The following is a 23,417-nucleotide window of genomic DNA, read 5'->3' as shown; positions in this document are numbered from 1 at the left end:
TTTTACACCAAGTGGGATCAAACTCCAACACCTCACATAATATTGCACACGCTGGTTAAAATGTAAGGGTTTATTACCACAAAGGTTAGGATAACCACATTAATAATGTCACCAGAGTCAATAACAGATTAACAGCCTTCTAAGTGAAAAATATCAGGATTTTTTTATTAAACATTTGTAGCTTCCCTGTGAAACAAAATGAGAATTTTGGGTCTTTTCAAAGAAAGAAAAACACAGAGCTGGAATAAATTCTTGAAAATTGACATTTTTTTTCAGGATTGATTTTCCAGGATAGTAATTTAATTATTCTGATAAACAGAAATGACTGCATGGTCTTCTTAACTATGCTTGTCCTGTGAATGTATAGATCAGAAAATGTGCTGTACCATTCACAGTCTTTTCATGTTTTTAGTAGACGATTAACTCAAGTGTAGGGACAAAGTTTATTACAGTTTCTTGTCAAAACAATTTCTTGTCTCTGCAATGCAACACCAAATACAACTGAGAATTTATTCATATTTTCATGTCCAAAATAAACATTTCATTACAGCCATTAAAATGAAAGCAAACAGGGGAATGATTAACATATGAAACTAAAATGATAAATAAGAGTGAGCCGCCCAGCTGGCAATGGGGATTATATTTTAGAGTGTGTATTGTGTGAAGGTAATACCATAAAGTTATTATCAAGGCATTTAACGCAAATACTGTATATGTAGACTGTATGTAAATCTTTAACTATAAGAATTGAATACATTCATTTCAGCATCACACCAGCACATGATGACAGTGTTGAATCTCCCACTGAAGTTCTTACACTATCTTATTAACTTATTTAAATCACCACCACATCTGCTGTACACTCAACCAGCCCTCGACTGCTGACCTGGAGATAGCTTTCTCACCAGCAGGCATATGCAGTGGGAACAACTTACATACACAATATACACTAAAAAAACAAGTTTGGTTGAACAAACTGGCACTGCTCTTGGTTTGTAAGCAGACAGTAGTTGCATGAATATTTTGTCGGATTAAGCATGAGCTTGTTTTAAATGAACAAAGTGCATTTTCAGGTTTTGAAACCATCATGTTACAGCTTTAATGGAACAATGATCCAGTCTCTCTGTCAAACTGTCTCGGTTATTGTGTATGGGTGTATGACTGTATGTATGTGTGTGTGCTTGCATGTTGGTTGCTTAGTTGAGGTCTGACTGAAATACACTCCTCACCAGGCAACGGGGGAGGTCATGCGGGGGCTCCGGGGGCTGCGTGGAGGGTTCTCCACAGCCTGGTTCTCACTGAGAACCCGCTGGAGGACAAAAGCAAATCACAAATGGTAAACATTAATATAAACTAATTAAACTATTGTTATGATGATCAGAAAACACAAAAACATCCTAACCTCAAATTTGCACATGAACTCAGCAAAGATGCCAAAGAAAGCCTCTGTTGTTGTAGCCTTGCTGTCCTCCCCAAAAAACGAGGCCACTTTGCTAAACTCCTCCATAGATCTCTGCTGCAGGGACTCGAGAGACTGCACTGCAGGGTGGGAGTTCTCCAGAAAACCCTGAGCCAGGACTGTCAAGGCTGAGATACATTAACAGTAAATGTCACACCAGCACAGCACACGGTGCACGCAGTGAAATTTGTCCTCTGCATTTAACCCATCACCCTGAGTGAGCAGTGAGCATTGAAAATGCATTCAATGATTAAGATACAGTGAGTATTCAGACTCCCTTAAATTTTTCACTCTTTGTTATATTGCAGCCATTTGCTAAAATCTTTATATCCTCACATTCCATACGCATTGTATATCAAAAAACAGCTGGCAAAGAACCCCTCACACACTTCTGGAGTCTGCCCCACACCAGGCACAAAACTAGCAATGAAAAAACAACAAAAGAAACAAATTCACATAAAAAATATGGGATGTCAAGTGCATTCTGTGCCACAAAATGAATCATATAATCATGAAAACGATGTACACTTTGTTTGAATTTTGTTCACAAAAATATAAACCCCTCATATTCTTCTTCCTCAAAATGAAGCAGTCATCATGTTATTTCGTTGATGCACCAAACTAACATCAGTATCATTTTGTGGACAGCAGGCAGTGTTGTATGAAGGACAGTTTAGTTGATATGTCATTTTGTCAACAACACAAAGACATTAAAGGAAGCATGAATCATTGCTTTATGTGAACAAACTAATATGATTACTTTTATGGACCAAATGTATCAGTGTTTTTTTTTTTTTTTGGACAAAATGTTGTTTCTGTTATTATTTAATTCATTTTATGGCACAGAAGAAGCACTTGATACTTGCTGCCACGTAAAAAAAATATTAAAAAATCAGGGATTTAAAATCTAATTGATTCATCCCAATTTCTGGTTTATAATGCAAATGATCATTCCAATGAACTTTTCAAATATTATTAATAACGATGAATAAACAACCCAGAACTTGGACCGCCCCTCTTAGTTATATGAATTAAATTTAGTGCCAGCAGACCAATTCTCATATCATGTAAATTACTGAAACACTGTTAGAAATAAGCAGAAACCTCAAGTGCCAAGTTAACAGTTGAATTGTGAAGTGTTCTCTAGCAGGAGTACAGGAACATTCCCCCTCTTTTAAATTAGAGTGAGCATGGATGAATTTGACTGGAGCAGGATTTGAAGTGCAGCCTTCATCAATGAGGCTTTGTGAACGAGATGCAGAAATTCGCACTGCTCTTCTCAGTTTACATGCTCTGTAAGTCACAATATGCACCTCAACAGCACAAAACCTGGTGATCCTCTTAATAATATGTGAGAAGGATACACTCATGACCGCAGCAAAGCGATCTTCAGATGTGGCTGCCATTTTCTGACAAGCTGCTCTAATCTCTTGGATGGTGCCATGAAGGTCGTTGAGGTCTGCAGTGATTATTCTCTGGTTGACTGCAAAGACAGACAAAGAATATTGGGAAGTACACGGCCATGATTGCTGATGTGTGAAAGAGTGTACAGCAGTTGTATCTTGTTTAAAACAGCATTGACACACTTTGTTTGCTGAATATGAACAGCTGTGTTCACCTTTGGCTGCAAGCGGAACTGTTGTGAGTTCCTTGGCAAAGTCCAGGACTTCTGGAAAATGCTGGCACAATGATTTGACAAGGATGTGCAGAAACGTTGACTTCCCATCCACAGTTTTGGTTGTACTGAGCTACAATTAAGAAAAAAATAATAATATTAAATGAGTTTTTTAAAAAGGTATAAAAAGTACACAAATTCCGGTGGTTACTGCGGAGAATACAAGCTTGTCTGTTTTACCTCAGTAAGGAAATTGATTTTAAACCCAGTGGTCTTGTTGGTCTTGGGTTGGCCATTGTTGAGGTAGTTCCCCATTGCCAACACAAACTACAAAGGGAGAAACAGATACAGTAGGAACAAGCTAAATAAGATATACATCCTTACTCAAACTGTACATTTATGTAAAAAAAAACAGATACCTCCAGGATCTTAGCCAGCTTTCTGCTACTCCTCAGTTCAACTGAGGCCTTGTATACACACTCGTAGGACCCACGCATCTCATCTGTCTTCTCCGGCAGGGTGGTTTTAAAGTGCAGGCTGCGCAGACGTGTCTTATATTCTGGCACCAACAGCATCTGAAAACACAGATGTAAACACACAAATACAAATGGGCTTTAATGAAAGTGAAAAGTCTCACATATCCATGTGAGATAATTCCAGGTAATTCCATTATGGTTACTTAATGTAGGAGAGCCTTTCAAGTGCAACGAGTTCAATAGCTTCATAAACACTAGAACTTGAATAGACAATACTGAAGAGCTCAGTCATTCAACGTCTATATTGACTCTCAGCTGCAATGGTATTCATTGGAATGAAGCATCGCTACATACACTGTAAATATACATACAATTTATCAGATGATTGCTGTAGCTTAAAATACCGTTTAGACATTATAAAGCCCCTTGTGGTTTCCAATGGCATTAAAAGTGAAAGTAGAAGTGATTGTTTTTGTCATTGTGAACAGAACCGCTCACAGTGCACACAACAAAATGTGTCCTCTGCATTTAGCCCAACACCCTTGTTGAGCAGTGAGCAGCCATAAAAGGCATCCGGGGAGGAGTTTGTGGGGACGGAACCATGACCAAGGGGACCTCAGTGGCACCTTGGCAGTCCGGAATTTGAACCCACAACCCTTCTATTACGAGTCGCCTTCCTATAGAGTTTCCCATTAGCACTGCTGGTAGACATTACCTGCAGGACAAACTGGTCAGGCTCACTAAGTTTGCTGGGGTCATCTCGGTACATCTCATACTGTTTGACCTCCTCTTCATCGGGAGCATACAGCAACAGCTGCTTGATGTGCGCTGGCTCCAACCGCTCCGTCCCCATGGTCATTAGCACATGCCGCAGCTCCTCAGGAGACAGTTTTAAGTGGGCAATAAGGATGGCTGTCAAGGGGCAAGGGCACAATACAACAGTTACAAACATGGTGCTCTCTAAAGGCAGCTATTTACTGTCAGTTGGTGTGTAGCTACAATCAGGTGGCTTTACAGATAATGAATAAACATTCTCTGACTCAGACATTCAGTACAATCTGACCTACATGCTAATACAGAAGTTTAATTTAAACACATTAATGAATATTAGGGGGACAAAATCACAGAACAGACAAAATAAAGAGAGAAACAGATTCTCCAGTGAGTCACAACATTAAAACCTCTGGTGACTGATGTGAGTGACATTTATTGTGTGTTTGCTAACCACAATTGCTACTGAATCACGGGGACTGCTAATTGTGTGTATATTGTTCACCACGTGAAAAGATGCAGGATGGGATGTTGTTTGGTGGCATGATAGGAATCTACATAATGGCAGACAGGTGATGTACTTGATGGCAAGTTTTTCACTGGTACTTGTGACTAAAAAAAGGGTGTCAAAAAAGGATTGTGGAACACTTTAAAAACTATGTATAAAGTCCTTGAAAATCGCATCACCTACAGTGCATGACGTCATCAAATGATTCATAAAAATTGGTCCCTCAGATGACATTGCATTGTTCATCGGCCTGATTGTGTCAGTGACAATACTAAAAGGTTTCAACTTTAAAGTTGAAATGAGATAATTTTATGCATAAAACATTAAAACATATATGTTATCTGTATTTTGTTGTGACTAAAATATTGGCATGTGTGATTTGAAAGTATTTTAGTGATCGTTTTATTAAAATATAAGGAATGTATTCATTTTTCCCGAATTTGGGATATACGGTGCATGCGGAAAATATTCACTGCATATCACCTTTTCCACATTTTGTTATGTTACAGCCTTATTCCAAAATAGATTAATCAAAAAACTTTTTGCATTCACAACACTCCATAATGACAACATGAAAAAAGTTGTGCTGAATACATGGTCAGTGCACCTTTGGCAGCCCCAGGTCTTTTGGAAAATGATGCCACAAGCTTGGCACACTTATCCTAGGCCAGTTTGGCCCATTCCTCTTTGCAGCACCCCTGAAGCTCCATCAGCTATTTTAAGATCTCTCCAGAAATGTTTGATTAGATTGAGTCTGATCTCTGGCTGGCCCACTCAAGGACATTGACAGTGTCGTCCTGAAGATGCTCCTTTGATATCTTGGCTGTGTGCTTAAGGTCGTTGTCCTGCTGAAAGATGTGCTCTGGAGCAAGTTTTCATCCATGATGTCTCTGTACGTTGCTGCAGTCATCTTTCCCTCTATCCTGACTAGTCTCCCAGTTCCTGCAGCTGAAAAACATCCCCACAGCATAATGCTGCCACCACCATGCTTCACTGTAGGGATTGAATTGGCCTGGTGATGAGCGGTGCCTGGTTGACACCTGGCATTCACACCAAAGAGTTCAATCTTTGTTCCATCTCACCAGAGAATTTAGTTTCTCATCCTTAAGTCCTTAAGGTACTTTATGTGCCTTTTACTAAGGAGTGGCTTCCGTCTGGCAACTCTACTATACAGGCCTGATTTCTACAGAGATGGTTGTCCTTCTAGAAGGTTCTCCTCTGTATACAGAGGACCTCTGGAGCCCTTCTGCCCTGATCACTCAGTTTAGGTGGCCGTACTCTTTCTAGAGCTGAGTCCTAGAGTCCTCACCTTCAAAGAAGCAGAAATTAACTTTCCCCTTTGTGCATCAGGACAATTCCTTTGACTTCATGCTCAAAGGAATTTAAATGATGACTTTCATGTCAAGACCATGGTTTAAATATACCAACACTGCTCAATACACAGTGACTTGTTATTTGTTCACACACTGCTGAACTCCAAACTCACAGGCATTGTAGGCCTTCTTATGTGACAGAATCTCCACAACATCCCTCTTTTTAAATGTCTCTGGTTGTGGCATCGGCTCTGGAACAGATACTAACACAAAAAATCTGATCATGAAGCGTGCACACAGGTCTCAGTGGAACTGTGAAGATCAATCAAAACAAACAGAGTACTCATTACATATTACATGCTTATATGTATGCTAATAGAAGAATATAGGAACATACATTGGAGAAGCCCCAAAATACACAAATAAACAAAAATTAAAATGTTAAGATTCTTCAGAATTAGCAAAGTCAATATCTCAACATAGGCCACAGCTTTCTCACATATTTTTAAGCAGTGAACTGCATGAATGCTTTCAGTGAACATCTTCATATATTTGTGAACTGAATGAATAATTTTACTGAGGATGAACGTGAATATGTTCAAACTCGCAAGAGTAAGAGCCACTCATTGATATTCATAAAAAATAAATAAATAAACATGAACTAGTTCATTTTTGGAATATTATTTTTTCATTTGTACAAAGTGAACTAGTAATTTTGAATTGTGAACAATGCTTGTTGTGTCTGTGCTCTTGGCCAAATCTTTCAATCTGAGGTTTAAGAAATATGAAAATTCTATTTAAAAAAGACAAACTACTAACCAGGAGCCTTCTGTGTGCCAAAATGCAGCTCCAAGTCAAGGTACTTCACCATATCACTCAGCTTATCATAGTCTGAGTCTTCTCCCAACTGTAAAAGAGATCCCAACTGTAAACATTATGAAAAAAAAAACATTGGGCTGTAAAATGAATTAATACCCATTACCTGATTGGAAATGGCCCCTAATGGATAGATGGTATGGTTTACCTGGCCCCAGATGGTGCCTTCAGAGTTCTCCACCTGTTCCCACCGCAGCCTTTTCACACTCATGTGACTGGAATCAGCACGCTGGGGTGAGGGTCTGGGAAGTGGTGGGGGCACACAGGGTGGAGGCAAGGGTGGAGGCGGTGGTGGCTCCAGATGGGACTGTGGTTGCACCTGTGACTGTGGGTGGTGGAGGTGTATCTGTGGGCTTTGGCGAACATGCTGGATGGAGGGGGGCACATGATGAGAAGGCGGCTGTGGTGGAGGTGGTGGGGGTGGCTGTGGCTGAGGAGGAAGGGGTTGAAAAGTGGTCAGAATGTGCTGCTGGGCCATCTGCTGGACTGGCTGGCTGGGATGAATTGGGTGGGAGTATGAGTGATAGATTGGGTGTGTCTGGTGGACCTGCTGGAGGAGGAGACCAGGCTGGGCTGGTGGGTAAGTCTGATGGATTGAATGGAAGTGCTGTTGCTGCTGGATGGGGTGCATTGGTAGTGGTGAGGATGAAGTGGGTTGGACTTGGTGAGTCTGATGAGCTTGGTGGGCCTGCTGGACTTGCTGAAGGGAACCAGAAGACTGGCCAGTTTGATGGAGGTGTTGGCTCTGGTGTGCCAGGTGAGCAGCATGGTGGGTCTGGTGAGGCTGATTGGCCTGTTGGTGTGTCTGATGAGCACTTTGATGACTTTGATGTGCAGACTGATGAGATTGGTGAGGTGACTGATGGGGCTGCTGTGCCAGATGCATCTGGTAGAGCGCATGAGTGTGGTGGCTAGAGGATTCTGTGGGCATCAGGGGCAGGGACTGGTGATGTTGTTGCTCCAAGGCATGGGCCTGATGGAGAGCCTGGGAAGACGATTGGAGGGGCAGAGATTGGTGCTCTTGAAGCTGCTGAATGGGGGGCTGGTGGTGGTGCTGGCTGAGCAGCAGTTCCTCCCGTGTTGGCAAGACCTTGTGCAAGGATTGACGCTTTGGTGGTGGTGGGTTGGCCCGAGGAGGGGGTGGAGGAGGAGGACCAGGATGCCTTCGGAAGGTGAGAATGCGGGCAGAGTGTTCAGGAGTGAAGGCCATGCCCGTGGGCAGTGGTGGGTCATTGAACTGCACAGGGGGTGGAGGTGGAGGGGTCAGAGGAGGAGGGGGGATGTGCTCAGAACCAGAGGAATATGAGAGGGAACTGGCATCTTCACTGCTGCCACCTGCCTGCATTTCACTTGGGCTACTCAGCTCTGGAGGAAGGAATACCCCCTCTTCCTCCTCATCTTCCTCTTCTTCCTCCTCCTCTATCTCCTCCTCGTCTTCATCCACCTCATCTTCCATGTCCTGGAAGCTCATTTGGACAACATCCTGACGATAGAAGCATTCAAAATAAACATCAACCTCAATAAAAGATTTCCGATACAGTACAACCATGTGGTCCTGCATTTTTATATTTTACACAGAACCTGAGAGTCATTATAAACTTTTAGTCACCTAGTTTGAAATTGAGGGGAAGCTGTTTAACCAGGACACAACTCCTTTGCTTAAATATGTTGAGAAAATCCTAAAGAACTACCTCCTCATAGTCATTTTCAGGCGACAAGAAATCATCCACCACCCCCACTTGCTGGCCGAGCTGCTCGTTCAGAGCATCCAGGAATCGATCGGTGTCTAGGCTGAGTGGAGGCCGGGAGAAGGTGTAGCGTTTCTTGAGGCGTGTAGGAGGGCTAGGGGGGTAGTTTGGGGGTGATGGAGGAGGGCTGTCCAGGCTCATGTAGGGGTTGGATTCAGAACTGCCCTGCGTTGGCAGGGCAGGTGGGTAAAATTGAGGTTCTGGTAGAGGCTCTGTCCACATCTGGGGCTGCATAGATTTTCGGCTACCTGCAAAGTGAAGTCATACTAATATCAATACATTATACACATAAACAATTATTTTCGGAACATAATCTCAGAGTTTAACGCTCAGGCGCCCACAAAAGGGGTTACGAGATTTCCAATTTGGAACTACGTGCCAGACGCTGAGGTCATTACCTGATGTCACATGCACAACAGGGGAGGAGGCATGTGCAAAGGGGTCAATTCCAGTCAAAGTGTCCGGTGGGGGTGGGGGTCGGCTCTTCAGAGACTTCGACCTTTTTCCTGAGTATGCGTTCTCCAGCTCCGCATAGACAGCAGACAGCTGGAGAATTAAAAAGCCACCATTAATGCTTAACCCTTAACTGACAAACTTTATTCATTCTGTGCAAAATGGTAAATAAGGGATCAATTTAAACTAGTCTTTAATGAATTGCTCCAGTCAAGACATTAAAAGTTTTGCAATGCAATTATTCAATAAATGTTTTAAGTCATTGTTTTCTCAGTTCGGTCCTTGGCAGAATATTTTCATTCCAAACCACACTACTTACAACCTGCCACACTCATGATTCGGATATCTGAGTGAAAAGGTTGTTTGCCTTGAGACAGGCAAATTACTCACGGAATGTCTGTTTGGAAACAACCAACCTAATATCTGCAAAACTTGTGCAGAAATCAGATGGTGTGTTTGAATGCCCATCTTTTGATTCAGGTCAGCACTTACATTGGTGAGGTTGGGGGTCTCAGGGAGAGAGGTGCCATCTCCAGACTGCCTCTCTCCTGGTGCTAGCCTCATGCCTACTTCCACTGGCTCAGTACGGATCCCTAAACAAAATGTACATGAAGAAGATGAAGGCAGGATAGTTGAAAATGATTAAACCAAAACCAACAGTCTTTAGAATTATCAATATAACCAAATTCGCACGAGGAAGACTACATATTCAATAAAAAATATCATCCACTTATTTATTACGGACAGAACTGAAAATTCACTGAACACATGATCATACACACAATGCAATGTCACTTGTCACATGTGGCCTAGTGGGTAGCACACTTCTTAATGAACCAGAAGACCCAGATTCAAACTGCACTTACAAAAATTGTGTCCGTGAACTCTGTGCCCCCTGTTTCCAGGGGGACTGTGTATACCACTGAGTATGTAACTACTGTAAATTTTGTAACTACTGTATTATTTACAGAAATCAATAAATTAGGAGCATATGAGATGTGTGACATATATCTAACATCCACTATAGTGTGTGTGGTGTAAATCCCTGTGACCAGATCAACAGAACATGGTGTGTGTGTGTAGATGTACCCATTCCAAGATGTGTCCCTATGACCAGGTCGTCTGAGCTGTGACCACGGACACTGCTCCTGTGGGTGGTCCCAGTCACCTTCATGGAGCTGCTGCGCCTGTGTGGTTCAGGAGCAGGTTCGGGTTCCAGTGGAGGAACTGAATAAAGACACAATCACACACACATCCTCACCCTTTCACATACGGCCCAAACAGCCGAATGTAAGTGAATGCTTCTGGAACAACCAGACCCCTTCTCATGACATATTGAGGGCACTAAGCAATACTTCACAAAGCAGGCTAGAAGTTCCAGGTCATTCCAAATGGTCCACTTACTTTTTTGAGGCACATGCTGTATATATTATAGGAAAGTGGAGACAATTATGTCAGCAAAGTAACAGTGTTGAGTAATGAATACAAACGAGTGACTCTGTAGCCCAGGAAGCGCGAGATCTTGCTTTGGCAATGCTCCTGCTCATCATATGTCAGCAACTGGTAGATGAACTGCCACAGCACCTGCTTGGCTGGCGTATCCAGCACGGGAAACACATCAACAATCAGCGTGTCCACATTCCTGTTCAGCAAAACAAAAACCCATCATGACATGAGCTCATTTTTATTTTACATTTTGTATTATATTTGTATTATATATTCTTCATTCTTTCATTTTTACACACAGTATTTAAGATACCTCTCCAGATTAGTGAAAGTGAAAGTGAAGTGATTGTCACACGTGATACACAGCAGCACAGCACAGGGTGCACACAGTGAAATTTGTCCTCTGCATTAATGAAAGTGAAAGTTTGTCACACGTGATACACAGCAGCACAGCACACAGTGCACGCAGAGAAATTTGTCCTCTGCATTTAACCCATCACCCTGAGTGAGCAGTGGGCAGCCATGACAGGCGCCCGGGGAGCAGTGTGTGGGGACGGTGCTTTGCTCAGTGGCACCTCAGTGGTAACTTGGCAGATCAGGATTCGAACCAGCAACCTTCTGATTACGGGGCCGCTTCCTTAACCACTAACCACTGCCACTTAGGGACTGCTTGTTGTACTTGTAAAAGTGACAATAAAGATTCTGATACTGATACTGAACATATTAAACAAGATTTAATGGCATAGAGGGTCAGAAAGAAAGTGCAGAAAGCCCTTTTTTGAACTACCATGACCATATCTATGCTATGCTGACGACACACAACTCCTCTTCTCCTTTCCTCCCTCTGATCTTCATGCTGCTTCCAAAATCTCTGCATGTCTAACCGACATCTCGTCTTGGATGGCAGCCCATCACCTCCAACTCAATCCCACCAAAACTGAACTAATATTAATTCCAGCAGATTCTTCACCACATCAGGATCTTGCTATTTACCTAGACAACTCGCAGCTCTCTCCTTCTGCAACAGCCCGCAACCTTGGGGTAACAATAGACAACCAACTCTCCTTCTCAACTCACATCAGCAATCTTTCCCGCTCATGTAGATTCCTTCTCTACAATATCAGACGAATTCGCCCTTATCTGTCAACCCAGGCCACCCAACTACTGGTTCAGTCCTTAGTAATCTCACGACTGGACTACTGTAACTCCCTTCTAGCTGGTCTACCTCTATGTACCATCAGACCTCTTCAACTCATACAAAATGCAGCAGCACGACTGATCTTCAACCTCCCCAAATTCTCCCATACCACCCCTCTGCTACGTTCCCTTCACTGGCTCCCAGTAGCTGCACGCATCAGGTTCAAAATACTGATGCTGGCCTACAAAGCCAAACATGGAGCAGCACCATCCTACCTCACAGCCCTTATTACACCCCGCACTGCACCTCGTTTACTCCGAGCCTCCAGTACTGCTCGCCTGGTCCCTCCATCTCTGAAGGTAAAAGGAAAACATTCATCCAGACTTTTCTCCATCTTGGCCCCTCGGTGGTGGAATGAACTTCCCCTCGAGGTCAGAACAGCTCAGTCACTGAGCACCTTCAAACGACAGCTCAAGACCTTCCTCTTTAAAGAATACTTAGATTAAATTGTAATTTTCTTGTTGTCGAACTTTGTGTACAGAATCTACAACAGAGTGAACTAAATAGATGTATTCATAGTTGGGGTCCTAGTGAACCAGAATTGATCTCTTCATCGATGGTAACTTGAAAGCACGTTGTAAGTCGCTCTGGATAAGGGCGTCTGCCAAATGCCGTAAATGTAAATGTAAATGTAAATATCTGCTGCTAAAGCTTCAATATGAGGAGTGGAAACACTGGGGTGGAATTTTCAGGGTAGAATAAAGTACCACAGAAATTGCTTTTTTTTTGTGCCTAAAAACATTCAAATTTTTACTCATCATTTTAACAGACACAGTAGAGAAATCTGTATAAAACAGGAGTGGGTGCATTGTGTCTACTGAATGCAAGTTAATCTGAGCCATGTTTAAAGAGTCAGAAGTCAAAATGTGAAATTTAAATATTTAGTTGAGGTTTTATTGAAGTGTAATTTTTCAGTTTGAGTTGGATTAGCTTGTGATTTAAACAACAAACGTTTGTGGACCACTGGGTTTGCACCATTTTGAAAAAGGCCATTTGTAACAGAATATATAAAAGAATTCTGGATGCTGAGCCCCTCCAGTGGGACTCTCCCTGTGTCTACTCATTACTTACAATACAGTAACCGTAAAGTCACAGTTTAGCTGCTTGTGTTTTTGAAAGACATCTGCCACATTTATGTTGATATAAAGTTATATGAGGTGCAGTAAAGTTATTAAAGGCGCGGTGAAGTACCTGTGCTGGAAGAAGGCTTCCAAGGCCTTACAGACAGCATATCTCTCCTGCGGGGTGAGCAGGTGCTCCAGTTGCTGGCTGAAGGTGCGCCCCTGTACACGGATGCTGGGAGGCAGAATCTCTGCCACCCACTGCAGCGAGCTCAGCACGGGGGAGCGGGAGCGAGAGCGCCCCCTGGGGGAGCCCTGTTGTGCCTGCAGCTCTGGATCGGGCAGAACAAACATTGGGGGCCCATCCTCCACCACCAGGGTGGGCATGGCACCACTGCCCTGCAACATTGTCACCACCTTCTCATGAGAGCAGTTTCTGTGTGAGCACACAGACACATGAAATCAAACACAGCACACACTCAACCGCTCACGCAAAACCACACGCAGCAAACATTGTACCAGACTGTTTTATTGTATTTAATCTGACTGAGTCTTGAATGAACGGAATTAATGTCAGGCACACGTTGAAAACTGATGAACCACTGACTTAACAATGTGTTCCTTCTGTACCCTGAAAAATTTAAACTGAAACTGTAGCAGCTCTGGCTGCAGTGGGAGAACCAGAGGCCTGGTCAGAAGGTTGCACCTCATGTCTAGTCCATTGAGGAAGAGGATGCGGTCTCCAGGTTTCAGACCAGCCTTTTCCGCTGGACTGCCTGCAGAAACAAACACAGGTAAAGGAGGTGGGGAGGGAGGGAGAGAGAGGAGCTGTCAAATCTGGAGCCATGGTCTCTGTTGCAATCACAATTCAGGGTTAAGTGTCTTGCTCTGAAACATCATGGTAGTAAGAGGGGTTTGAACCTGTGACTTTGTGGTCGCCTGGTTCATAGTTGGGTGTGTTACCCACTAGGCTAAGGCTACTACCATCCTAACTTTAAAGTTCAATTAAGCCGTCAGGCGCAACAGGGAGTCATTAATACTTAGTTGCAGCACCTTTGAATTTAAATAAAGACTTAATTACTGTCTTCTTGGGTAGAAATCCTTTCAAATGCATTCCGAATCTGTCAGATTGTACGGGCATCTCTTGTGGTCTGGCTGGGCCATTCTAAAATAAAATATTTATTCGGCTGAAGCCATACTGTTCTTGATTTGGATGTGTGCTTTGGGTCATTGTAGTAATGAAAGATGAAATCTCTCTTCAACGTCCTTCAGAAACGGCCAAATATTTTTGGCCAAAAGTTACGGTTCATAATTCTGTTACTGTTTATAAGCCTGATATAGTCACCGCCATGCTTCACCATGGGTGCGGTGTTCTCTTGGTGACGCAAAGTGTTGTCTTTGCTTCAAAATGTTCTGATCAGACCATAACATATTTTCCTATGATTTTTTTCCCCATCTTGCTTCCACCTTGTAAACCTAGTCCAAAATATGGAGAATACAGAATTATAATACGTTTTTTTTATAATACGTGTTTTTCAACCGAATTGTACAGATTATGTTATGAAACCCTGGCAGGGGTGTGTACACTTTTCATATACACTGTATTTGTTGCTGATGAAAGGCTTTCATGTGTCTTTAGTTTAACTAAACACTAAACTAAATGTGTTTTATTTAGTTAATTTTTAAGGCAATTACAATCAAAACAGACCATGACATGATCAATTAACAAATTAATGATGCTGACTGCAACCCGTCTTCCTTGTCTGGTACTTTATCCAGCGACTATTACAATGAGGGAGAGTAGTGTAACTACTAAACAAGTAGTATAACTTTCCATCCATACCGGGAATAACTGAGTCGATCCATACTGGAGCATGCCCACGCAGAGTGAAGCCAAAACTCTGATTGCCTTTGTGTACTCTGACCGTTCTAAATGGCAGAAACACAGAAAATGAGCATTATCTCAACAGCAGACCTCATGCAGGCAGGCTGTATTCTGCTCCTGGTAATTAGCGGGCAAGGCCTTGGAAACGTTGGTGACGTTTAGAACATGTTGAAAAATTAACATTTAAGCATGCGAATGCTAACATAATAATGTCAAAAATGCTAATAGGGTTTGGCCAAGATGCATCACATTAAATTTGGTGACGTTTGGACCATGCTTAAAAATTTGCATTTTAGCATGATTATGCTTGCATGCTAATATCAAAAACGCTAACAGAGCGCGGCCAATATGTGTCACATTAAATTTGGTGACGTTTGGATCATGTCTAAAAATTAGCATGTTAGCATGCTAATGCTAGTACACCTAAAAAATGCTAACCGGACCTGGCCAAGATGTGTCATGTTAAATTTGGTGACGTTTTGAGCATGTTAAAAAATTAGCATGTTACCTCAAGGCATTCCTAATAAAGTGGCCAAAGGACCATGCGTTCCTAATAATGTGGCCGAAGGACCGGGTGGTCTTAATAAAGTGGCCGACAGGAAGGGGTGTTCCTAATAAAGTGGCCAAAGACCCGGGCTTTCCTAATAAAGTGGCAGAAGGACCGGGCATTCCTAATAAAGTGGCCGAAGGACCGGGCGGTCTTAAAAATGTGGCATCACCTCACATGATAAAGCACTAAAGTCCAAAAACGTCCAGGTCTTTTTTGCTTTTTTCCTAATGAAAAGTTCTTCCTCTTCACAATAGTACACCGTACTTTCAAAAATTTTACCCAATTTGTGTGCGGCCCGTACAACCTACCAAAACAAACAATATGTCATAAGGCCGAAGGTTTCGGGAGGTCTTGGACAATTTGGGGATGGTTGGCAACCCTAACGGGCAATGAGATTGCTTCTATTGATTTGTCCAAGATCTTGTCAAGATTTGGGATTTAATCTATTTTGGTATAATCTTCAGATATCCAAACCTGCGATTCGCATTAGGGCCTGAATGTCCAGCAATGAGGGAGGTGGTCTTGCGAAGGCCACGGGAGGCAGGGGGGACTCCATCTTCTACGGCTGTGCGGGGGACAGAGCTGGCACGTGTGGACACCAGCAGGCGCTCAGGGTGGTCTTCGCTACGGCTGCGCCGCAAGCGATTGTGTCGACTGTACTCACTGAAACTCCTCCCACGAAGACGACTAGCCAGGCTCTGAGAGACAACATCGTCAAATCGCTGCCGGTGTTTCTTAGGGATAAAGATCCTTAAAAAAAAGACAGACAGTCAGAAAGATTTTACAACAAGTATTTCACAGGAAAGGTTTCAGGGAGGACGAATGGCGGCATAGGGTTCTGCACGTGCGTGGTGAACGCCATTGTTAAATGCGTCCAATGCACTGCTGGTAATTACTGAGCTGTCTGTCTATCTCTCTCTCACACACACAAACACACACACACAAACACACACACAGAAACATAAATGCGGTCAAATTTGGTGGATGAACAAAACAGTTCATGTCTTCTTTCAGTAAGGTACGGCCTTACTTCCATGTTGACTTACAGTACAGGTCAAAAGGTTAAACACACCTTCTCATTCAAATGTGTTTTCTTAATTTTCAGGACCATTTACGTTGGTAGATTCTCACTGAAGGCATCAAAACTATGAATGAACACATGGAGTTATGTACTTAACAAAAAAAGGTGAAATAACTGAAAACGTGTTTTATATTCTAGTTTCTTCAAAATATAGTCGCCCTTTGCTCTGATTACTGTTTTGCACACTCTTGGCATTCTCTCAATGAGCTTCAACAGGTCGTCACCTGAAATGCTTTTCCAACAGTCTTGAAGGAGTTCCCAGAGGTGTTTAGCACTTGTTGGCCCCTTTGCCTTCACTCTGCGGTCCAGCTCACCCCAAACCATCTCAACTGGGTTCAGGTCCGGTGACTGTGGAGGCCAGGTCTCCACTTTTTGTTAAGTACATAACTCCACATGTGTTCATTCATAGTTTTCATGCCTTCAGTGAGAATCTACCAACATAAATGGTCATGAAAATAAAGAAAACACATTGAATGAGGAGGTGTGTACAAACTTTTGGCCTGTACTGTATATGGATGAGCTTCCTTCTCTGCTTGCAGCAGTTTGTAGAAAGTCCCGTTGTCAAAGGGCCAGAAGTGAGTTCTCCACAACTGTTGGAAATGAAGGTGAAAGCTTCAGAATAAACTACTGTAAAGTACAGTTTGTTGGATTTAGACAGACTTATTAGCAGAATTGAGTTCAGTTCATTGCCGCCTGCAACCTCACCGCGAGAAGTTACCATGTACTCATTTCATATTGCCTAGGTATAACTGAAGATGTAGCTGAACTGTCCTAATCCATGAAGGAACGGGATTCAAGACAGCACATTGTTATAGGCGGTAAAGACCTGTACTAACCTGAAATTAGAGCCTGAGCCTGGCTTGTACAGATGTTAGATTCTGCCCAGAAATGACACATTGACCTAATTAACCCCCAATCAGGTTAGTAGCCTAGTGAGTAACACAAGATGTCCGCTGGACGTGCAAATTCTGTCTAAACAGGGTCACTCGTCCAGGACCACATCTGTACGTCTGCACGAAGTGCAAATGAGGTCTATCTGTAACTACTCTTTGACATAAATATGTAGTTCAAGCAGAATGTCTACTTGGCCCATTTTTTATATGTTTCTCTATGTTTTGCCTCTTCCTCCTGTTTCTTTTGTTGGATTTTGATCCTCTAGTTACAACCTGGTTATGAAGCTCCAGTGCTGAAATGTGAATACTTGTCATTTTCCCCCAGACTTAAGAATTTGTGTGTGTTTTGTACTCTTAAAGACATTTTAGTAAATGAAAAGAGAGTTACCGCAGGTTACTGTATTAACAATTTTTATTCATGATTTAACCATAATATCTGCATTTATCATACAGTAAGATCCTCCTTGTGTTCTTGAAGGAAATGAGTAGTGCCCCAATCTTTGAAAGACAGACGTGCGGACTGTCTGCACCTCGGGCAGGCTTGGGGGTGGTATATAGCGTGGTCTGTGTCTGCCATGGTTGTTGTTGACCTGGCTTCTGTATAGTGACCGCTGCGTCTGCTGACTCAGGTGAGGTCCATGCAGGTTCCTTTCATCTTGGTTCCAGCGTCGCTGAGATCTTCTGTTTTGCCTCTTGAACTGCTGGACAGGGTGAAATCCTCTTGAGTCGAGGTTTCTCTTGAAGCTTCTGTTTTGCCTCTTGAACTGCTGGCCAGGGTCAAATCTTCTTGAGTTGTGGTTTCTCTTGAAGCTTCTGACCCATTTACGGCCCGGATTGATTGCATGACCTCTCTCCGGCGTTATTTGTGGTATGACTGCTGAGCTTTTAAAGTCTTTTGGGCTCATTTGCGAGTCACACTTAAATGTTGTCCCTTCGCTTGGAGCGCAAGTCTGGGACCGGAACCTCTTCCTCTGCCCCTGAGCAGGGGAGGTGGTCTCTTCAGATGGGTCTTGATGAAAGCTTCTGACCCATTTACGGCCCGGATAGATTGGATGACCTCTCTCCGGAGTTAATTGTGGTATGACTGCTGAGCTTTTGTCTTTTGGGCCCATTTGCAAGTCACACTTAAATCTTTTCCCTCCGCTTGGTGCGTAAGGCTTGGACCAGGACCTCTTCCTCTGCCTCTGAACGGGTGAGGTGGTCTCTTGTCGGGCGCAGGACTGCCGTGGTGTTCCTGCATCACTCCCGCTCTTTGTAACTCTGTAACCCTCCAAACAAAGTTCACAGAGGGACTTGCACAGTTCCAACATCTGCATCTCCATGTTCCTGTACTTTCCAATTATCAGGTGTCTACGCCTCTAGCGCTGGAGCTTAATTTCAGACTGGAATCTGCTTTTCTCTTTCTGGCTTGTCTGACGACCCAGCGCTGCTTCGCTGCTTAAATACTTTCCGAGTGGGGGGCCCAGCATAGTGGGGGCCAATCCTGGTGCAGGTAGTTCTAGCCATTCGTTTCTGATTGGTCCAAAACGACCCCGTCGCGTCACCACGCCCATTTAATCCTGATTGGTCAAAAACGACCCCGCGGCGTGGCCACGCCCATTAAATTCTGATTAGTCAAAAAAAATTAAATTCAAAATTTAAAAAAAAATTAAATTAAAAAATGTAAAAAAATTAAATTCAAAATTTGATTTTGGGACGTGGTTTTGATTACAGACGATTCATAGACATTCATGGGGTTTTCAGGGGCAAAAACGGAAATGATGACAGACGCTAGAGACCTGGCGGAAATGAATAGTGAAGACGGCGAGGAGAATGTAGAAACTCTTCAGGAATACACCTACTGGCGTTTTCACAGTTTAGTCATGAAGAAAAGTCAAAGTGCAGCTTCGGCGGCCAAAACGGCACAATCCCCCGGATCACCATCGCCGACGTCCTGGACTAAATCGGCAGCGATTTCCCAGCCTCGACGCAAGATGGCGCTGGTCGAGATTCCACACCGAGAATTAAATCGCTGCAGTTCAGGCAGCAGCAGGTGGAAAAACTCGCTGCTGAAAACGCGTCTCTACGGAACTCGGTCAAGTCTCCAACTGATCATGTGAATCAAGTGAAAAAAAAATGATCAAGTGAAAATCAAGTGAAAAAAGAAACTTTCACCGATCTCCAGGACCGCAGCATCTCGGAATCTGCGGGAGAACATGCCGAATATACTGTAGAAACCTTCATCAAGACCCATCTGAAGCCTCCGGAGGACACCGAGAAAAAGAGTCCATCGGCGCTCCGAGACCGCGTCCCATCGTGGACAAATTCAGCTCTTTTAACCAGAAGGAGCAGGTGAAATCTTCAGAAAAAGAGTGGACCTCCGATTTAGATTGTAATGACCTGCCTGGAACATCTGTTCTGTGGGAAGGTCAAATCATTTCATTCTCAGCCCATAAAGAGCAAAAACAAATCTACATTTACAGCATTTACCAGACGCCCTGATCCAGAGTGACTTACAATCAGTAGTTACAGGGACAGTCCCCCCCTGGAGCAGTTTTAGGTTAAGTGTCTTGCTCAGGACACAATGGTAGTAAGTGGGATTTGAACCTGGGTCTTCTGGTTCATAGGCGAGTGTGTTACCCACCAAGCTACTACCACACAAATGTAGTCAGGAATTAGCAGAAACCATCTAATCCTTAGAAGGAAATAATATCTCAGGAAATACTGAATAAAATCCATAAAGCAAATCAATAGAAAATCTAAATGTTTAGCAAAAAGACACAAATTTTGAACATGCTTACAATTTCTAGCCAACCAGGTAAAAAAAATAGTAGTGAACAGTAAAATGTTCCAGGAAAGGAAGGAAAAAACTCATATGAACTCTGCCAACAGTAAAAGAGACAAGGACCCCACATTTCCTACCAGCTGTCGCCCCCTGGTTATCTGTCTGCATAGAAAACTGCAGTCACATTTGGTATATGAAAGAGTCGGCTAGCTGGTCCTCATGGGAGAAGTAGTCGTCTGAGAATCTTATGAAACACACATATGGGCCCACACACACACACACACAGAGGTGTGAGCTCAGACACAAATAGCTGCACTTCACAAATAGCAAACTTTTCCACAAATTAGCCATTTTTTTCACGGTCCACATAACTCCACATGTGTTCATTCATAGTTTTGATGCCGTCAGTGAGAATCTACCAACGTAAATGGTCATGAAAATAAAGAAAACACATTGAATGAGAAGGTGTGTTTAACCTTTTGGCCTGTACTGTATATGGATGAGCTTCCCTCTCTGCTTGCAGCAATTTGTAGACAGTCCCGTCGTCAACAACACAGTAGACACAAACTCCAACTGGTTCCAGCTACCATGCAGTATTTGGTATTGGTCTCTCTACTAAAGTTCCACATTGTTATGTTGTTCTGACGACAAAGTGCCAGAAGTGAGTTCTCCACAACTGACAGAAATGAAGGTGAAAGCTTCAGAATAAACTACTGTAAAGTACAGTTTGTTGGATTTAGACAGACTTATTAGCAGAATTGAGTTCAGTTCATTGCCGCCTGCAACCTCACCGCGAGAAGTTACCATGTACTCATTTCATATTGCCTAGGTATAACTGAAGATGTAGCTGAACTGTCCTAATCCATGAAGGAACGGGATTCAAGACAGCACATTGTTATAGGCGGTAAAGACCTGTACTAACCTGAAATTAGAGCCTGAGCCTGGCTTGTACAGATGTTAGATTCTGCCCAGAAATGACACATTGACCTAATTAACCCCCAATCAGGTTAGTAGATTAGTGAGTAACACAAGATGTCCGCTGGACGTGCAAATTCTGTCTAAACAGGGTCACTCGTCCAGGACCACATCTGTACGTCTGCACGAAGTGCAAATGAGGTCTATCTGTAACTACTCTTTGACATAAATATGTAGTTCAAGCAGAATGTCTACTTGGCCCATTTTTTATATGTTTCTCTATGTTTTGCCTCTTCCTCCTGTTTCTTTTGTTGGATTTTGATCCTCTAGTTACAACCTGGTTATGAAGCTCCAGTGCTGAAATGTGAATACTTGTCATTTTCCCCCAGACTTAAGAATTTGTGTGTGTTTTGTACTCTTAAAGACATTTTAGTAAATGAAAAGAGAGTTACCGCAGGTTACTGTATTAACAATTTTTATTCATGATTTAACCATAATATCTGCATTTATCATACAGTAAGATCCTCCTTGTGTTCTTGAAGGAAATGAGTAGTGCCCCAATCTTTGAAAGACAGACGTGCGGACTGTCTGCACCTCGGGCAGGCTTGGGGGTGGCATATAGCGCGGTCTGTGTCTGCCATGGTTGTTGTTGACCTGGCTTCTGTATAGTGACCGCTGCGTCTGCTGACTCAGGTGAGGTCCATGCAGGTTCCTTTCATCTTTGTTCCAGCGTCGCTGAGACCTTCTGTTTTGCCTCTTGAACTGTTGGACAGGGTGAAATCCTCTTGAGTCGAGGTTTCTCTTGAAGCTTCTGTTTTGCCTCTTGAACTGCTGGCCAGGGTCAAATCTTCTTGAGTTGTGGTTTCTCTTGAAGCTTCTGACCCATTTACGGCCCGGATTGATTGCATGACCTCTCTCCGGCGTTATTTGTGGTATGACTGCTGAGCTTTTAAAGTCTTTTGGGCTCATTTGCGAGTCACACTTAAATGTTGTCCCTTCGCTTGGAGCGCAAGTCTGGGACCGGAACCTCTTCCTCTGCCCCTGAGCAGGGGAGGTGGTCTCTTCAGATGGGTCTTGATGAAAGCTTCTGACCCATTTACGGCCCGGATAGATTGGATGACCTCTCTCCGGAGTTAATTGTGGTATGACTGCTGAGCTTTTGTCTTTTGGGCCCATTTGCAAGTCACACTTAAATCTTTTCCCTCCGCTTGGTGCGTAAGGCTTGGACCAGGACCTCTTCCTCTGCCTCTGAACGGGTGAGGTGGTCTCTTGTCGGGCGCAGGACTGCCGTGGTGTTCCTGCATCACTCCCGCTCTTTGTAACTCTGTAACCCTCCAAACAAAGTTCACAGAGGGACTTGCACAGTTCCAACATCTGCATCTCCATGTTCCTGTACTTTCCAATTATCAGGTGTCTACGCCTCTAGCGCTGGAGCTTAATTTCAGACTGGAATCTGCTTTTCTCTTTCTGGCTTGTCTGACGACCCAGCGCTGCTTCGCTGCTTAAATACTTTCCGAGTGGGGGGCCCAGCATAGTGGGGGCCAATCCTGGTGCAGGTAGTTCTAGCCATTCGTTTCTGATTGGTCCAAAACGACCCCGTCGCGTCACCACGCCCATTTAATCCTGATTGGTCAAAAACGACCCCGCGGCGTGGCCACGCCCATTAAATTCTGATTAGTCAAAAAAAATTTAATTCAAAATTAAAAAAAAAATTAAATTAAAAAATGTAAAAAAATTAAATTCAAAATTTGATTTTGGGACGTGGTTTTGATTACAGACGATTCATAGACATTCATGGGGTTTTCAGGGGGAAAAACGGAAATGATGACAGACGCTAGAGACCTGGCGGAAATGAATAGTGAAGACGGCGAGGAGAATGTAGAAACTCTTCAGGAATACACCTACTGGCGTTTTCACAGTTTAGTCATGAAGAAAAGTCAAAGTGCAGCTTCGGCGGCCAAAACGGCACAATCCCCCGGATCACCATCGCCGACGTCCTGGACTAAATCGGCAGCGATTTCCCAGCCTCGACGCAAGATGGCGCTGGTCGAGATTCCACACCGAGAATTAAATCGCTGCAGTTCAGGCAGCAGCAGGTGGAAAAACTCGCTGCTGAAAACGCGTCTCTACGGAACTCGGTCAAGTCTCCAACTGATCATGTGAATCAAGTGAAAAAAAATGATCAAGTGAAAATCAAGTGAAAAAAGAAACTTTCACCGATCTCCAGGACCGCAGCATCTCGGAATCTGCGGGAGAACATGCCGAATATACTGTAGAAACCTTCATCAAGACCCATCTGAAGCCTCCGGAGGACACCGAGAAAAAGAGTCCATCGGCGCTCCGAGACCGCGTCCCATCGTGGACAAATTCAGCTCTTTTAACCAGAAGGAGCAGGTGAAATCTTC

At 43.4% G+C, this 23,417-nt stretch overlaps 1 protein-coding gene across 3 annotated transcripts in view; it reads right to left on the bottom strand.

The window, feature by feature from the left end:
- Positions 1-144: 144 nt before the first annotated feature.
- Positions 145-23,417, bottom strand: part of grid2ipa (glutamate receptor, ionotropic, delta 2 (Grid2) interacting protein, a) — a 48,704-nt gene continuing 25,431 nt past the window's right edge. For 2 of the 3 annotated variants that reach the window (XM_028985858.1, XM_028985859.1), the window contains 19 exons: positions 15,834-16,109; positions 14,768-14,853; positions 13,631-13,700; positions 13,055-13,360; positions 10,710-10,861; positions 10,309-10,446; positions 9,712-9,812; positions 9,165-9,312; positions 8,710-9,014; positions 7,167-8,501; positions 6,962-7,049; positions 6,316-6,405; positions 4,266-4,462; positions 3,494-3,649; positions 3,315-3,401; positions 3,078-3,207; positions 2,824-2,942; positions 1,403-1,567; positions 425-1,309 (listed from right to left, as the gene is read on the bottom strand). In XM_028985858.1, the coding sequence (XP_028841691.1) occupies positions 1,226-1,309; positions 1,403-1,567; positions 2,824-2,942; positions 3,078-3,207; positions 3,315-3,401; positions 3,494-3,649; positions 4,266-4,462; positions 6,316-6,405; positions 6,962-7,049; positions 7,167-8,501; positions 8,710-9,014; positions 9,165-9,312; positions 9,712-9,812; positions 10,309-10,446; positions 10,710-10,861; positions 13,055-13,360; positions 13,631-13,700; positions 14,768-14,853; positions 15,834-16,109 (4,033 nt within the window). In that variant the 3' untranslated portion in view covers positions 425-1,225. Of the gene's footprint in view, positions 1,310-1,402; positions 1,568-2,823; positions 2,943-3,077; positions 3,208-3,314; positions 3,402-3,493; positions 3,650-4,265; positions 4,463-6,315; positions 6,406-6,961; positions 7,050-7,166; positions 8,502-8,709; positions 9,015-9,164; positions 9,313-9,711; positions 9,813-10,308; positions 10,447-10,709; positions 10,862-13,054; positions 13,361-13,630; positions 13,701-14,767; positions 14,854-15,833; positions 16,110-23,417 lie in introns of all 3 variants that reach the window. The other variant, XM_028985857.1, reaches the window with a different exon arrangement.

Source organism: Denticeps clupeoides, chromosome 7, assembly GCF_900700375.1.
Source record: "Denticeps clupeoides chromosome 7, fDenClu1.1, whole genome shotgun sequence".
In the NCBI taxonomy this organism is placed as follows: Eukaryota; Metazoa; Chordata; class Actinopteri; order Clupeiformes; family Denticipitidae; genus Denticeps; species Denticeps clupeoides.
Note: the sequence above shows the minus strand (reverse complement) of the source record. Positions and strands in the feature narration are given on the sequence as shown.